This window comes from Chlamydotis macqueenii, chromosome 1, assembly GCF_036417535.1.
Source record: "Chlamydotis macqueenii isolate bChlMac1 chromosome 1, bChlMac1.mat, whole genome shotgun sequence".
NCBI lineage: Eukaryota > Metazoa > Chordata > Aves > Otidiformes > Otididae > Chlamydotis > Chlamydotis macqueenii.
The window spans coordinates 56,443,046-56,460,673 of record NC_141556.1 but is presented as its reverse complement, the minus strand read 5'-3'; the positions used below and the strand labels follow the sequence as shown (position 1 = coordinate 56,460,673).

General features: G+C 52.2%; 1 protein-coding gene and 1 non-coding gene across 2 annotated transcripts; both read right to left on the bottom strand.

Annotated features, from left to right (window-relative positions):
• Positions 1-5,261: 5,261 nt before the first annotated feature.
• On the bottom strand, positions 5,262-15,186 carry RPL3 (ribosomal protein L3). Its single transcript, XM_086745657.1, has 13 exons — positions 15,154-15,186; positions 14,878-14,977; positions 14,044-14,168; positions 12,932-13,090; positions 11,373-11,565; positions 10,598-10,766; positions 9,565-9,700; positions 8,148-8,334; positions 7,571-7,731; positions 7,174-7,275; positions 6,595-6,690; positions 5,996-6,115; positions 5,262-5,378 (listed from the first exon to the last, which is right to left on the bottom strand). The coding sequence occupies exons 1-13, from the start codon at positions 15,184-15,186 to the stop codon at positions 5,334-5,336; spliced, it is 1,626 nt and encodes a 541-aa protein (XP_086601783.1). The 3' UTR covers positions 5,262-5,333.
• Positions 7,937-8,029, bottom strand: LOC147602110 (small nucleolar RNA U83B). The gene has a single exon (XR_015257602.1). It is a non-coding gene; the product is annotated as a small nucleolar RNA U83B (small nucleolar RNA).
• Positions 15,187-17,628: the final 2,442 nt, after the last annotated feature.

Below are 17,628 nucleotides of genomic sequence, written 5' to 3'. Positions count from 1 at the left end.
CAGCCAGCATCCCCAGGGCCTGCTCCTGCCCCGTAGCGAAGCCCCTCTCAGAGAGGAGGGTGAAGCTGGACCGGCATTCACCCACCACCCCCTTTGCTTGCTGGTGGCTGGGTGCTGGAGGGATGAGGGATGCTCCCACTCTGTCCCACGCACAGCTTAGGGGACAGTGAGCCTTTGCTGATGCTCAGTGTCACCTCCCCAGAGATGCTGTGGCAGTGGTCTCCCTCCAGTGAGCCCCAGGAGGGATCCCCAGAGCAAAATGGCCTTTGTGGAAAGGGTCTGGGAAGATCCCCAACATGGCAGCACAGCGAGAGCCCTTGGCTGGGATGTGATCAACAGCAGCAGATTCCCACAGCAAGGATATCATCCCCCGTGTGCATCACCGGTGACGGAGACAACCTGCCCAGTGCAGCCGTACCGCACTCCTGGGACCTCACCCTCCCCGTATCCCTGCTCGTCACCAGGGCCAGCCACCGAGGAAGAGGATGGAGCTGTGGGACAGAGAAATAAACTCCTGCTGAGCACCTTCCCCTCTCCAGGAGCAGGTGTCCTCCTGCTTTCTTGCCGCCAGCCGCAGCGACATCCATGGGCACAGCCTGCGTGCCCTGTGTGGGAGCCATCTGATTCCCCATGGGCCCTCGCTGAGGTCCCTCAGAAGTGGGAGTTGAAGCTGAGGTGGGGAAGGTGTTGCAGTCCCAGTGCCCCTGCACCCCTCAGCCATGACCTCTGAAAATGGAGAGGGGTGGAAAAAATGAGAAAATCTCCCATTTCAGGGAAGAAGAAACAGCAGCAGCGACCTCCCAAGTCTTTGAGTGGAGGAAGAGGCTGCAGCTCCAGGCAGGGCGGAGCGGGGCGGCAGATGCAGGGATTTCATCCGCAAGGAGCGAGGAAATGTCCCGGAGCTGTTTGATCTTATTGTATGGGGGGAAACGGGAGTGGGCGTCCAGCCTCGCTGGAACCAAACAAAGATTATAAATACCTCCCGCCATCAACAGCTCCTCGCCGGCCTGGTCTGCCGGGGCCCCGGTTGTTGGCTGATTCCCAAGGGGAAAAATGAACTTTGGTTTCCATCCAGCCCTCGAACGTGGTGGCAGAGAGGAGCGGAGTGCACAGCAGACAGCTCCAGCCATAAAGCTGGAGGGAGGGGGGATTTGGCTCTGCGGGAGGATGCACGCAGGGGGAGCGTCTCCCACCGGCCACACACACGGCTGCGTAGGGCAGGAACAGCCTGGGCTGGCTTCATTCAGCCTCCACCACTGCCACCATCAAGAAGGACGTTTAAAAAATACATTTTAAAAGCCCTGTCTGTGTATGGCGGCTGGACGTGAAGCAATGCTTGAGTGGGGTGGACGGCCTCGGAGAGGTGTTCCCGTGTCCCTTAGGGCACTGCACTAGATCCGGGCGTACACCTTTTCCCGCTTCAATCCTTGGGTTTGAACTCGGTGCTGCGCGTGCTGCCGAGAGTGCTGACCAGCACTGGGGTGCTTTGGGTCTGGTGGGGGGGCTGAGCCCTGGTGCTGCCTCTTGAGTGGCATCTGGGGGCCCCGGAGACCCGGGCACATGAGAGGGCAGCCCCGCGCTACATTTTGGGGAAGTTGGGAGGTGATTTGAGATAAATTTAGTCTTCCTTGCTCTGCCCGGCAGCTGCCGCATAAACACATGATTCCCCAGCGCTGCGCTGGAGGAGGGGATGAGAGGACTTCCCAAAACTCATGTGGGGTCCTGTTAAGTCCCATGCCTGGCCAAGGAACAGCACTGCACTGGGACCACTGGCACTCAGTGGCGAGGAGGCCGTGGTGGCCATAGGGATGGGGGAGCTTCAGCTTCAGCTTTGCCTTGGCGTGAGGAGCTCGGGGTGCCTGCTGGGCTGTGGTCCTGGAACAGGGCTGCCCACCCCCCGTCTTGTCCCACATAGGGAGGGCCTGACCTCCACAGGGACCCATCTCCCCACCTCATCCATCCCCTCTGGGTCCACAGGCACTTCTAAGGGTTGGTGAGAAGCCAGAGAGTTGTCAGGTACAAAAGGAGTCCTCGGGCTGGGGAGTGGGGGGGAGGGGGGGGTGCAAATCAAACACACGCCACGCTTAGAAAAGCCCAGCGGAGCTGCTCCGGCAGAAAAGCCACCGCGCAACGCGTGAACCCGGCCGCGGCTCCCCTGGGGCACCTTCATCAGCCCCTCTCCCCTGTGGAGCGTGCTTGAAGCTCCCTGCCTGTCAGTGGGATCAAAGGCAGGGGCCGGGGCGGGGGGCAGGGGTGTCAGCTGGGCCACTTGTGAAGCTGAATGTGGGAGCCAAGACCTCCAACTTGAACCTGCTTTTTTTTTTTTTTTTTTTTTTTTCTCCCCTCCAAGGCATCCTCACACTCTTCTAACATCTCTGCTCCAGCGTCGCAGCTGCGTCTCGTTTCATCTCTGGCTGGGGAAGGAGGCAGCGCCAGAGCCAGATGCGCCCTGGGAAGGCTGGAAAAGCGGCTCCCTCACTGGGATCGCCGGGTCCCAGCTTCTGTGTCGCTGGCAGCTGGGGAGCGCCAGGTGCCGGGGGTGAAACCCAGCCCCACTTCCCAGCCGTGGTCCTCCCAGCACCAGCTGGGATGGGGCACGTTCCCACAGTGCCCGGCGCTATTTCGGCAGGGTCATGGCTGTGCGTGTCCCCCTGCGGCTCACGGGCGGGTCCGAGCCATCACCGGGACACAGGATCTTTTCTGATGGGGAGGTCGTCGGCCATTTCAGAGCAGGGCCACGGCTCTTGGGGAGCTGCAGGGGGGTGAGACAACCGTGGGGAACAGATAAAGCTCAAAGTTAAGAGAAGGTAGTTTAAAAAAAAAAACAAAACCAAACATAAACCTTCTTAAAACCAGTTTCTGGGGTCTTGGGAGCCGCCAGACCTTCCTGCTGCCTGTTGCCCTGGGCACTGTCCCCAAAGCAGAGGACGGATGGTCTGCAGGATCGGGAAGGCTGGGGGGGACAAGGGCTGCTGGGCAGATCCAGGCCTTGCGAGTGGGAAGTTTTGCCAAAGCCAGCTTAGTGTCCTCCACCTTTGCCCCCCCCCTCCAGATTCACCCCCAACCTGCATGGCTTTTCAGGGACCTCCCAAGCCTGGATCCACAGACCCCCAGCAAAGTGCCCGGGGGGCATCGCCGCACTTCAGGGAGCCCTTGGAAGGGCCGGGAGGGACCACAAAGCCCCAGGTGATCTGGCCTCAGCTACACAGGGTTTTTCTCCAGGCCAGCCCCAGCAGTCAAGCCCCTGGGGACAAGTGTCCCGTACACCATCTACAGAGGAAGGAGCGCCACCTCCTGACGCTGAGCACTCTCTTGTTCCCAGGGTTTCAGGAGAGAAAAGGATTAAAAACCGCTTTTGAGGGTTCCCCCCCTCCCCATCCAGTGTTCTATCAGTCAGCAAAACATCGTTTCAAGACCAAACCCACTCAAGTCTGGCACTGGGTCCCAAGCTGAAGCAGCTCCTCCTGCTAGACACGTGCTGTGTCTTCAAGGACAGCATTTCTTCAGGCCTGCTTCCTTCTCATTAGGTGCTAATTTGACTAAAAACTCCCTCTGCTGCCATTGCCACTTCAAAATACATTCACCAGCTACCCAGCCTCCACTGGAGCCCTCACACAAGGTTTGGTAAAGTGAGGTGCTTTTTACAGATTTCCATCAAGGTGGCACACAGCTCGTTATGCATGTTCATCCCAAACACCTCAGCATTTATCCCAATAATCCCAGTTTCCCCAACTGGTTTGACCGAAGCAACAGTAGCAGACAGGGCTGGCTTAGAGCCGGGCGCTTGCTAGCCAGCTAGCACATGCGTGGTTTAAAACATCCATCTTGGAGCCAAGCAAAAAGACCACCCAGGGCTCCCTAATGGGCAGGAAAACCCCACTCTTCAGAGCTGCTTGTAAAACAGCGGCCTCAAAATGGCCTGAGGTTGGAAGTTCCACTTCCCCGTACCAGGGGAATACTAATTTAGGGATCTTCTCTGCCTGCCTGCTGATTTGAGACTCATGGGGAGAAAAAGAAAAAAAAAAAAAAAAAAAAAAAAGAAAAATAGTGGGCGAGACCTCTCTTGTTACACTTGGCTGAAAGCAGGCAGCAGGTTCATGTGTTAAACGAGGCTGACAGGGAGCCAGCCAGCTTGCGCAGCCGCAGAGCCCGGTTTCTAGGGAAACAAGGTAAATGTTTTCCCTCCTTCTTGCCACCTTTTAACTCTTAGAAGGTTCCTAGGCATCACCACAGGAAACATTCTCTACATCCACCTTTCTCCATTTCCATTACAGTAAACAGCAGCAAAGGGGGTCAGTCCCAGAGCAGCGCTACCCATCAGTGTGTACATCTGGAAGGTTATTGTCTCAGCCACTGCTGAGCCTCAGATTATGGTCAGTGACGGATACACCACCACAGTTACCTAAATTCACACAAGCCTTCCGTCAGGGTATGGCCCGAGCACACGTGATCTCACGGCAGACAAGTGGTCATGGTAGCCACTGCCTTTCTTGGTGTAACACCTCAGCTCCCAAAACTGCGATGCTTTTGTCAGGACTGGTGCTGTAAGCAGAGCTGGTCCCGCACACAGGCGCCGTCTCCTCTGCCCTTCACTCTCGGGACTCTGCTGGGAACACCGGCCAAATGGTCTCCCCAGGGGTATTTTGAGCCATGCGGTAACACAACACCAGCACCACTGGCAGCTCTCCCACCTCCTTGGAGGGTAGGATGTGGAAGTCATCCTCCTCCCCTCCCAGGCAGGCCCATTTCCTACCAGCAGGGATGGGAAATGGATTCAAGAATAGCGAGCTGTGGCAAGGTAGGCATTTGTTACACAAGAGCAGCAGAAGGCAGCAGGTGAACAGCAGCAACAAGCTGCATTTGCAACCAGCCAGCAGGTTACATCCTCTCCATCACATGGAAACTGGAGGGTCTCCATGGCAACTGGCAGCTACCTAAAATTCAGTGATGTTTCAACCATCGGAAGAAGTTTCATGTATTTCAAAACCATTTTGATTCAAAAGGAGCTCTGGCCACCTGGCAGAGGATTAATTGCAGATGTTTGGGGCTCCTGCTGCTTTACTATTTCACGCAACGCCACAGAGAAGCCTTGCTTTTTGAAAACAGCACTGGCAGCTTCTTTCATTACAGGAACCCTGCTCTGAGCTGGATGCTCACAAATTTGAGCTTTGCTTGCTTCTTTGGTTGGGCTGGTCCCAAACATACAGCCTGCAGTAAGAGTACCAGACTTGACACAGCCATGTAAAAACCTAGAGGCAAAGTTAATTTCTTTAAAATATTTATTTTTCCGTCTGAGAGCACACAGGCCACAGGACAGAAGACTGTTCCACACATTAAGCTGCCTCCTCTTTTGCAATACGGTCTTTCTTGAGTGGTCCCTGGAAAAAAAAAAAAAAAACACAAACAAAAAACTATGTAAACAGCAGTCCACACCAACAGCCACATCACATCCCCATTACAATCCTGCAATTTCTTCTCCTCTTGCCGCAAAGAAATTAAGGCAAAAGCAGCCCTCAATGTTGCAGCCCACTGGAAATCCCAGTCCGCATCCCCACAGCTACAGGTTTCATGGGAAAGGCTGATCTCGGCCCAGCCACGCGACTTCAGATCTAGCAGAGAAGCAATGCTGGTGCCACCTTGTGGGGAAGCTCGCATGCAGACCCCAAGCAGCTGATCCACACTGACCCAGCAAAGGACTCACACCCAGCACTCCCCATCCTGCTCAGCGTTTGTTCCATGCCTCATCCCTGAACAACTTGTGCCCAAACATGGCAACACCCCTCAGGCACCAAGCACTGTGGCAGGTGAAGCGAGCCCCCTTCGCTCGTTATAACTGAGTTGGCAGGATGAACCCTCTCAACTGAAGCTGCATGGTTTTTTTTCCACAATTTTGGCCCTGTGGCAGCCCAAAAGGTCAAGCTACCAACTGCCATTAGCTGAACGACAGTACAGATATACACAACACAAAGCTGCCAGCTTCAGAAAGCATCCTTACCATGAAAGCCTTCTTCTCCTCAGCTGTCTGGAAGCGGCCATGACCAAATTTGGAGGTTGTGTCAATGAACTTCAGGTCAATCTTCTCCAGGGCCCGGCGCTTGGTCTGCACAAGCAGGGACTGCAAGAGAGATGCCAGGTGAGCACGCAGCAGCAGCCTTTCAGCCTGCCAGTATGCTGCCTACTTCTTATCCCCTCCATGGCTAACAGCTCCAAGTCTCTCTGATCTCACACTTCAGCTACTATTGCATGCAAGGACCACCTGCCAACAAGCCAGCCTGCACCTTTGGCCTTCGGGGCTGAAGTCTGGTCGCTCACACCAGCAGGCGAGCCCAAGTCTGCCTGCAGTGTCCTTACAGTCCATGAGAATTTTCAACTCTAAAGTGTGTCCTCTGCTACAAACAGCCCTGGACTGAAATAACCGGGGAAAAGGACCTCGTGCTGCTCCCGAGGTCGTTAACGAGGTGGGTTTGTGTGCATGGGGTTTTCCTTTCTAGCTGGCTACACAAATCCCCACAGCAGCAAGCAATACCTGTACCAGGGGCAACACAGGTAACTTAAGCTGTTCCAGCCCATTTGACTGCAGGCTGCACTACTCACCTTGCGCAGGGTGAGGACCCTCTTCTTGGTCCCAACAACACAGCCTTTCAGCATGATGAAGTCATTGGTCACCTCACCATAGTGGACAAAGCCTCCCTGAGCGAGGAGAGAACAGTTAGTGCTCTGTATGAAGCAGAACCAGCGGTCACATCTGCCTACAGCTCAATATTCTCACAGCACTTTTGGGTCTCAGCCATTCCCACATTCACTGAAGTCCTGTTTCCAGTATCACCTTTTGCTGGTCACGTTTCTTGATACAGCAATTTATTTGCTGCTGTAAGGCTTTTGCTAAGAACAGCAACAAGAAGTGGCCGACAAAACGGCAAGAGCTGCTCTCCCTGCTAAGTTAGTCCTTACTTACAAGTACAGCTTCTAGGTTTGTGACACTCCTCTATACTATTGCCACACAAACGCAATTAGCAAGTTAGTAGAGAATGACTAAGCAACACCACCTCCCACAGCAGCTGAGTTTTCCCTCGAGCTCTTCATTCAATCATTTTGTATCTTGTACCCGGCCCAACTGCCTCTTAAGATGGCAGCTCACTAGCAGGCTCTCACCATTCAGCTGCAACAACTCACCAGAGGATTAATGCTCTTGTCAGACAAGTCATAATCCGTTGATGCATTGTTTTTGATCAGCTTTCCATCCTTGATTTGGTAACCCTGGCCGATCTTGTAGATCTAAAAATGTCAAGAATTTCTACTTAGCAAAAGGCAGGAGAAAGGGCATGTCATCAGCCAAAACACGAAGAATTCTGCATAAGGTTGGAGAAAAACATCTGCTGCAATTTAAAAGCCCGCGGCCACACAAGAATTTTATGGTTATCCAACATAATGGACTGTGGTTACGGCCCCTGAGATCACATTCAAACAGAGAAAAGCATCCAAAGCAAAACTTTCCACTCTATTCACTGTCATACAGCAAGTATGACCTTGTCCAGCTCTCGTTTCCTCCCAGCAGTTCAGAGACACAAACCTTCTTATTGATTTCAGTCCGATGGTGATACCCCTTCTGACCAGCCCGGGCCACAGAGAAAGCCACACGAGCAGGGTGCCACGCACCAATGCAGGCCACTTTGCGCAGACCCCTGTGAGTCTTGCGGGGCAGCTTCTTGGTGTGCCAACGGCTGGTAACACCTGAAAGAAACGAAAGCAATGTTGCCAGCTATCATCAAGCTGAGATGTCAAATTGATTAGCCAGAGTTTAAGCCACCTTTCAAGCTGCAGTCCCTAGGCAACAAAAGTGAAGCCCAGACTCAGCATCCCAGGAATTAACCACATTTCCCCGTGAAGCACCCTGCCCCTAAACTGCCCATGCTCCCCCCTCCAGCTGTCCCTAGGTTATGTTCTCAGAAGGAAGGCAGCATGGAATGACTCCTCACGGATGTCAGGCGCTGTGCCCAGCGCTCATTCCATGGTCTCATCATTGAACTGTGACAGCAGGATGGATTTACCTCCTCAGCTCTTAGCCCACACACTTGTGAAAACTCAAGGCTAGGATTTCATTAAGATCTAGATCTCGATCACAGAGAGGGGAGCTTCCATGTGCTTACCTTTATATCCCTTGCCCTTGGTGACTCCAATGACATCTATCATCTCATCCTGGCCAAAGACACTTGACACAGGCACCTGCTGTTCCAGCTTCTCCCGGGCCCAATCCACTTTCTCAGCAACCGTGCCACCATTCACCTGGATCTCCATCAGGTGAGACTTCTTCTGTCTCAAGGGGAGCAAACGCATCTAGAAAACAGAAAGGATGACGTTTAGCTCCTTCTCTTCCAAGATGGACCTTACATTTAGTAGCCAAGTATCCTTCCAGTCCTGGCCTATCTGGTTTTTTAACCAATCACTTTCCAAGATGTACAACTTCAACATACAGAAGTAAAAAGGACTTAGACTAAGGGGAAAGGCTGTATTACGTCTTAAGTAACAAGTTCCAGTATCTGGAAGTTATATGCCACTCACAGGAACACAGTTCTCTAACCCCACAGGCACCAGCCAAACTCTATCCAGGAAGGACAGGAGATAACAAGGGCAATGGTTTTAAACTGAAAGAGGGCAGATACAGACTAGATGCAAGGAAGAAGTTTTAATTCAGGATGAGGGTGGTGAGACACTGGCACAGGTTGCCCAGGGAAGTTGTAGATGGTCTATCACTGGAAGTGTTCAAGGATGGGGATTTGAGCAACATGATCCAGTGAAAGATGTCCCTGCCCATAGCAAGGAGGCTGGAAAAGGTATCTTTCAAACCTAAACCATTCTAATTCTTCGATAAAGCCTGCCACACTGAATAACACTACAGGAAGGGTCACACTTACAGCTACTTCTACTATATTTGGCACAGAGGGACTGATATGAGTATCAACAGCAGCTGCAACACTACCTTCGCTGTCCAATATGGAAAATAAATTCTAGTAAAACTAGCAATGTCGTAATTAGACATCTTACTGCCCTTAGAGCCAACCCAAAGATTTAATTGCATCTCCCAAGAAAGGCTGGCAGAGCACTGATGTTTAGAGGAGACATCACCTCACCACTCAGCAGTACACCTCCTCCTCCAGCTGAGCAACAGAAGCCACCCAAAGCCTAAGAATGTTTGCAGTCCCTGCAGAACACAGCCTGAAATTATGCTGACCACACAAACCCCACAGTTAAGGGTTCAGCCTATTTTTATTTATAGCTGGAATTAAGAAAGCCCAGGTCTACATGGTATCAGCGAAAGACCGAGTCCAAGAAGTTCCTACTGTAGTTCAGCCTCTTTGGACAGAAAATTGCCAGTGGTTGCGCTCAACACTCCCCAAGCATTCTGTGAGCACAGGCTTGGTACAGAATGAAGCCAGTATTTGTACTGAGCCTAACAGTTAGGAACAGGCCACAGGGGAGGGCAGAAATCTCCCCAAAGAGATGGATCAAGTTTTATGCTTGCTCTTGTCTGTTTCCAATGTACATCTGAGCCCTGCAGACACTTACCTGAGTGTGAGCCATGACTCTAATAACCTGGCAGTATTTCTTCATGCTATTAAAATCTTTCTCCAACTGCTTTTTGCCCTCCTCATCTTGCCATTTCTTGCAGTATTTGGTGAAGGCCTTCTTCTTGGACTTGTGCCTTCAGGAGCAGAGCAGAGACAAGGTTTGGCTAAGCCCTTCATCAATCCCCCAGGGAAGAGGGGACGAGCGGAAGGAGCTGCCACCTCAGCTCGTTTCGGCTCATTGCCAGCTTCTAAGGACTCTTTTCCACTGGCAAGCGGAGCCTGGAGCTCATCAGACAGAGGCAAAGTTGCCAGAGCTGAGCGGAGCTGCCATGAATTCCAAAGCACATTAACATTCACAGTACAGAAGACAAAAGACTGTAGAGAAATGTCGAACAATAACAGAAAAAAACAGGTCTTTAAAGCAATTGTCAGATGATTCCTATCTGCTTCAGAATACTGCAATTTCCCCCCTCATAATCCCAAGCCATGCCCAACAGTAAGGTCGTTACTGTAACACCCTGGAGATCATTATTGCGCTACTCTGACGTCTTCTCAGCCTGCGAAGTTCATAAACAGGCTGAGAGCTCTAGACACGCTGGAGCCACGCTTGGGCAAATGTGCATGCTTTGAATCACAACAACAGTGCCTGGAACAGTAATCAAAGTAACACTTGTCTTCCCCTTTCCTGAGAAAACAGGGCTACAGTCAGGACTCGACACTCAACAACAAGCGCCAGAGGCGATTTCCTTATGTCCGCCCGTCGAAGTATCATCACACGTAGCCCGTTAAGGGGATCTCAGGCAAAAACCAACACCATCAACCCCACGCCAAGAAGGGTGCTAATTAACATTACGCTGTCACCCTCCCAGAGCCATTCCTACCGCCTGGCCCATTATTAGGCCAGTCCACCAAGGCTAAACTCTAACCACTGTAAAAACCTCTTCAAAAAGCTGTACTAGCATAATCTGCAACCCAGCAGAAAAAATAAACCATGGCCTGAAATGGAGGCAACAAGAGCCCTGCTCTCTTACCAGTTCTTGTAGAAGCGACGCTTACACTCATCACTGATGTGCTCAGCAAAGATGGTCTTGAAGCTACGGAGACCACGAGGAGTCTGCACGTAGCCCACGATGCCCACAATGACCATGGGAGGAGTCTCTATTATAGTGACCGCCTCCACCACCTCCTTCTTGTTCACCTCTGGATGAAGACAGAAACACAGCACAACGATTAACACCAGCATCAGCTACTAAACATCATCTGTTCATCCTCACTCACAAATCCTTCATGTGAAAGGTTAAATGACTCAAGTTCTTTTCAAAGAGCAAAGACAAGGCATGGTAAAGTGACCAACTCTAAGTTATAATTGAATGCCTTGAAAGCATTTGAGGCTGGCTCACTAGGAAGCACAGCAAAGCCCAACAGCCAAAATGGAAGGCAGCAAGCAACAGAACCACGTTCAGGACTCAACAATGAGCAAAAAAGCCGCCAAAGGCAATTTACTTATGCCCACCCATTGAGAAGAGGTCATCCCAAATACCCAGTTATAGTACAGCTAAACTAAACCATCAGGTCACTGTGCATCTCAAACAGGACCGTAGACAGACATGAAGTCCTCCTGCTGGGACATCACTCACATAGAAGCGGGAGGAGTCTGGGTGCTTTATACCCCACGACTCGTGGACTTTGCACGGAAATAAGTCAAGCCAGGGCTAAAATCCAGAGCTACTAACAAAAAGGTCATCTTTCGCCATTCATAAAGAAAAGAAACCTAACTCCTCTACAAAGAGGAACATTAATACATACTGGATCCAGGTCTGTCGACTTCACGGACAATGTGGGTCATGCCAGCTTTGTACCCCAAGAAGGCAGTGAGATGGACAGGCTTGCTGGGGTCATCTTTGGGAAAGCTCTTCACCTTGCCCCTGTGCCTGCTACTGCGCTTGCGGGGCAGGAAGCCCAGAGACCCGTGCCTCGGAGCTGAGAACTTGCGGTGAGACTAGAGAGAGAAAATGAAACATTTAGTGCTTGCTACAGAGATTCACTTATACCGACTTAAGGGCCAAGGCCAAATCTCTTCTTGCCTTGAAACATGACTATGACAAGACACTTTGCATTTTACAAATTCTTCTCAGTATCAGCTGTTTGGCTTCTGAATTCCATTATCATGTTATAAGAATGTAATCCTCACGCCCCAAACATGTCCCTCCTAGACGTCTTCAACATCCCCCCCTCTTACAAGCTTATTTTAAGACACCACCAAGTGTCTAGTCAGGGAACTACACAAGCTGTAGTTAGGCCACAGCACACCACTAGAATTTCAATGCACCCCAGAAGCCTAGAAAATGGAGAAGCACAAATAACTTCACGACAGATTTCAATGAATCGATAACACTATTAAAACAAGCAATACAAAAATAATTTGAGTTTGAAAAGCTGCAGTAAAACAGTATTTCAGCATCTACTTTTGAGTCAGTCCCTTTGGGTGAAAATGCTGTCTTTGAAAAGACGTTCTCAACCACCAGCCCTGTAGCCTCCCTCTGCAACTTGAGAGCCAGGTAAGGCTGGGTTCTACCCCGAGAACTCTCATCGCAGCCAAGGATTACTCATCCAATCTCACATACAAATTTCAGAAAAATACCGTACGGCTAAATATGGAGCTAACAATCAATAGCTAAGAAATATGTCTTATTTCTAAAAAAATACTCGACACAAGTTGCCTTAAGCAGACAAAGCTTACCAGGCCCAAAAAGGGCTTTTTGTTAGGATTATGGATCTTTTGGCACAGCCCAGCGCAACTAAATTTTGACACCTACACAAGACTGAAGGCTGCCAGCTCAATACCTCCACATAGGAGTGACGCGACCATACACGAAATTTGATCCTACAGATGAAAGGCGGAGAAGCCCGTTATTTGACAGGCCACTCCGTGTGCTCGCACCCCCCACCACGGCCTCACTGCACCTGCGCTCCTGGCCCTCAACTGTCACTCCACTGCCTGGTCAAGCTGACGTTACTGCCGGGAGCTCGCCAGAGCAGCGCCTCTGCCCACCCCTTCCTAAAACGAAACACATCAAACCTCACCGGGGCAAAGCGCCCGCCTGACGGCCCCCACCGCCGCCCGCGCCACCGAGACCCCAAGCGCCCCCGAGCACCAAGCAGGCCCGGCCGGCGTCCCCAGTGCAGAGCCTCGCCCGCCCACGGCGCTCGCTGCGGCCCAGCCCCGAAATGAGTCCCGCGTCGCCTCCCGCGGGAGCCCTGGCGCGGCGGGAGCGGAGCCAAGCAGCCGCCGGGGGCGGGATGGCGCTGATACCCGAGGGATGGCGCGGCTGGGCCCGGGCGGCAGCACCACCGCCAACACCCACCATCTTGTCTCCGCGCGCCGGGCCGGAAGGGCCGAAAGCCGCCGCGCGCGCGGCTTTTATAGTCGCCCCGCCCCTCGCGGTGACGCGTGGCGCGCAGGTGCGCGCCGCGCGCCGGTCTCGCGAGAGGGGGTCGGGGCGGGGCGGCGCACGCGCGCGGCGCTACGGGTGGGGAGCGGGGACAGAAAGTGTGCGGAAGTGGCGATTCGCGGTGGGGGGGGGGTTGGTTGTGTTGATGTTGCTGGGACACGGGGAAAAAAAGAAAAAAAAAAGTGCCGGGGCGTCTTGAAAATTTAAGAGCCTACGCTTACAGAAAATGTTATGTTGTGGTTTAAAAAGGCAAAAGGAAAGGGAGGAATGTAATAAAATACACGCGGCTCCTTACATAAATGCTTAGCTGCGGTTCGTTATCCCATTACGCAAAAACGCGGTGTCCCCGTGTCGTCGTTCAGATGTGTGTAACGTCAGAAAGCGTGTCGCACTGCAGTCCTCCGCCTTGAACAGGCTCTGTGTTTCCTCTCCAGGGAAATGGAGTGCGTGCTCCGAGCTGGGAGCAAGTCCCTGCCTCGGCGGAGCATCCCGACGCGGCATTTAACCGGTTCTATCCAACAGCTGCGGAGTCATCGGCAGCAGCAACGGCCCCTGGGTCAAAAGGCGCTTGACAAATCTTCACTGCCATTTCTAAGACATTAGGCAATGTGAAGAAATGCAGTAACAAGAAAGAAAAAAGTGAAATTAATAAGATAAAATAGGTTTCACTGCTAACGTTGGCACCCGTTCCTTTTGCATATATGCCAAAATAGAAAAAGACATCAGACAACCTCTCTTCTTTCATGTGGGGACACGTTCTTAGGCTGATGGTGCCTTCTCCAGGGGCTGCGTCCCGCTGTGTCTTCCCGCAGCACTTGGTACAGCGCAGCACCAACCTCCATCAGGGCCTCTGTGTGCTACTGTTGAATTAATAATAAACAATAAAACCAATGTAGATGCTAAGGTTGGGCTGTGAAAGAGGAACTGAGCATAAGACTTGCTGTGGAACCTGCCTGGAGCAGTTGTTACCCATGCTATTATTTCTCTCGCTCCATTTGCCACTGTTTGGGCCCACGGATACGCACCGCCAGGACCAGCCGCGTCTCTGGGAGATGTTGGCCATCTCGGCTCACGTCAGAAACTCGCCAACATGGGAGCTGGCACTGGAGTGTCTCTTCAGAGTAGGGGCGAAGCAGAGCCAAGGTGAAACCTGAACGGGGAGGGAGCTGGGGGATAGGAGATAAATTATTCACTCTCCTTCTGTTGATGCTGGGAAATCGGATAGGGCTCAGCTGAAGAAGGTCCCTCAGACTTCCCTGGATTGGGAATGGTGTGAGAGCCCTTGCGGGACTGCTGATGTGGCACATGGCTTGGGCTGAAACATCCTCTGAAGTGGCTCTGGTCCTCAGTCAGAAATCCCACACCTCATGGCCAACGAGGCGGAAGGAGGACCACCCCAAAGGATCTAGAGTGGGTCCATGTCTGAGGGACAGGAGAGGGTCACGAGGCTGGGCAGAGCTGCCCGCTTTGCCCAGCCGCCTGCCCGCTTTGGCTGGGCTGACCAAAGACCAGGTGAGGAGGTATCAAGACAGCGGTGTGAGACGTGGTCCCTCCAGGACCACCATGCGTTAGTGTAGAGACAGGCGCCCTCCCAGCCTCACGAGCTGCGTGCCTGATTTTTCACATCAATGGAGACACAGGACATGCACCCAGCTGCTGGGAGAGCCGAGGGCTTCATCCAGCCCTCACTCCGCCAGTCCCTTTGGAGGAACGACTCCTGGCTGCTCGCTCAAAATGTCGGGGTGTCACGTTGCCTCTGGGGCTGAATCCAGGCTTCAGATAACTGGCATGGTATCAGGCATCTGGGTGGCTGGTAAGAGCCCAGTCAGCTCAGCTGGTGGCCACATCCCGCTACCTACAGCCCCTCTCTGGGGTGAGGATGCAGAACATGAGCAAAGTGGGGAAGTCGATGAAGCTGCTGGGTGGTTCAGATGGTATTAGATATATCTGCGAGGTTACCTGTGGAAAATAACCAAACTGCTGAATAATACGATCCACTCCCACCACATCCAGAGGCTGAATAAATTGAGAATAAATAGATAGTTTCGTGTTATTAGAAGGAACATGGGCCTCAATCCACTACTGCCTGTGGTACAAAAGGGGATACAAACCCAAGGCCATGAAGATGATGGTACCCAGAGCTGGGTGGGCTGGAGCTTCCCACACATGGGACACCCGGAGTCGGCCCTCAGGGTCTCCTGGGGCTTACAGAGAAGGATGTGTTTGACAGGCACCGCACCGTGGGGCGATCAGTGCCCCCATGGATGGCTCCTGCCCTGCCTCCTCCCTCCCTGCCAGCCACTGTGGCACCACACAGAAGCCATCTGAATTCCCACTGTGGGGATGCTGACCTGTAACATGTCATGTAAGTGCTGTTCATTGCAGTGATATCAAATTACTGCAAACATTAATTAAACAGATCAAGCAGACATCTACCTGTAAAGCCAAATCCTGCTGCCAACTACACAGGTGTAAGAGAGCTAAGCCATTCAGCGTGGGGAGGCTGGTTACCCAGCTAGCATGAAATAATTACGGAGGGCATATCCAAGGATTAAACGCACTTAATCACCTACTAGAGATCTTCCACCTTCCCTCTCCAATTCCAGTCCCTGCAGGTTAAGTAAAACCCAACACTGGAGGCTTTGCTGGAGGGGCTCTGCGTGCAAACCTGCATGAAAAAGCCCACGCAGACCAAGAGGTGCTTCATCTGGAGGATGTTTCATTGCCTGCCCTAACCTGGTAGACAGTGAGAAGGGGACCAGAAGGGGGCTGAGGGTCCAGCTGTGTTGGTGCTGCAGTGCATCTTCCCAAAACAGAGCTGCCCCATCCCTGGAAACATTCAAGGCCAGGCTGGATGGGGCTCTGAGCAATCTGATCTGGTTGGAGATGTTCCTGCTCCTTGCAGGGGGGTTGGACTAGATGGCCTTTACAGGTCCAGTCCAACCCAAAATATTCTATGATTTTATAGCTGGATGTGATGCAAGAGTGTCCATCCTCTACCTCCAACCTGCCCCTCAGAAGGTGCTCCACAAAGGACAAAGGACGGTTGCTCACTTTTTACGGTGCTATTCCAAATGGGCAACCAAGGGTGGGCTTTAAATGCTCTTTTATCTCCCCCATACATTTGCCTCTAGCTCCTGCACTGAGCTCTTGAGTTGTGAAGCCAATTCATAGACTCTGCCAAGAAAATGGATTCGAACTTGGGCAGAATGAAATGGTGCTAGAGGGGGGTCAAGCACCTTCCCCATCCCACTGCTCTGCCCTTTGCTCCCCTGTTGCTAACCTGACTCTCTGCATAGGTGTGACCTGGAGGAGAGCGGGTGTGCCGGTTTTGGCTGGGACAGGGTTAATTTTCTTCACCGTAGCTAGTAAGAGGCTATGGTTTCGTTTCCTGCTGGAAACAGTGTTGATAACACAAGGATGTCTTTGTTATTGCTGAGCAGTGCTTACACAGGGTCAAGGCTTTTTCTGCCTCTCACCCCAGCCCACCAGCGAGCAGGCTGGGGGTGCACAAGAAGCTGGGAGAGAACACAGTCAGAACAGCTGACCCCAACTGACCAAAGGGATATTCCACACCGTATGATGTCACACTCAGCATATAAAGCTGGAGGGGGAGCATGTTCAGAGCGATGCCATTTTCTCTTCCCAAGTAACTGTTACGTGTGATGGAGCCCTGCTTTCCTGGTGATGGCTGAACACCTGCCTGCCGACGGGAAGTGGTGAATAAATTCCTTGTTTCGCTTTGCTTGGGTGCGTGGCTTTTGCTTTACCTATTGAACTGTTTTTCTCAGCCCATGAGTTTTGCCACTTTTACCCTTCCAGTTCTCTCCTCCACCCCACCAGGTGGAGTGACCGAGTGGCTGCGTGGGACTTGGTTGCCGACTGGGGTTAAACCATGACAGCAGGATGTCAACCACCCAGCCGCTCATTCTGCTTCATCAGCCTCCATGCTGATGGTTGGGTGCAGCACCATCACTCCGCCTGGGTTCAGAGTGAAAGCAGCTGGTTTTGCTGCATACTTGGCTTGTTTGGCCTGGTCCAAACCCTGTTCACCTGGAACAGCAGAGCATTTCAGATACCTGTTTAGCAAAACCAAACCTCTCTCCTCTTCATTCTTCTCCCTTCTTTCATTCATCTTCCCCAATTCATGGGGATTTAGCTTTCAATGTGGCAACTTTTGTATTTCTCAGCCCTTTGAAGGTGTCCTGGTGCTGTAAGACCTGGAGCATCTCTTCTATGAGGACAGGCTGAGAGACTTGGGGTTGTTCAGCCTGGAGAAGAGGAGGCTCCAGGGTGACCTTATAGCAGCCTTCCAGTACCTAAAGGGAGCCTACAAGAGAGCTGTAGAGGGACTTTTGACAAGGGTTTGTAGTGATAGGACAAGGGGTAATGGCTTTAAACTGGAAGAGGGTATGTTTAGATCGGCCATAAGGAAGAAATTCTTTACTGTGAGGCTGGTGGGACACCAGAACAGGTTGCCCAGAGAAGTTGTCGATGCCCCATCCCTGAAGTGTTCAAGGCCAGGTTTGGATGGGGCTTTGAGCAACCTGGTCTAGTGGAAGGTGTCCCTGCCCAGGGCAGGGGGGGTTGACACTTCTTTAAGGTCCCTT

What these genes read in the sequence shown, in the direction of transcription:
- RPL3 (XM_086745657.1), bottom strand. Translation starts at nt 15,186, where the DNA reads ATGTGTGGGAAGCTCCAGCCCACCCAGCTCTGG. An exon ending in TCCAGCCCACCCAGCTCTGG is followed by an intron (nt 14,978 to 15,153) that starts GTACCATCATCT and finishes TATTTTCCACAG; the next exon opens with GTAACCTCGCAGATATATCT. An exon ending in GGACTGAAATCAATAAGAAG is followed by an intron (nt 7,276 to 7,570) that starts GTTTGTGTCTCT and finishes TGACATTTTTAG; the next exon opens with ATCTACAAGATCGGCCAGGG.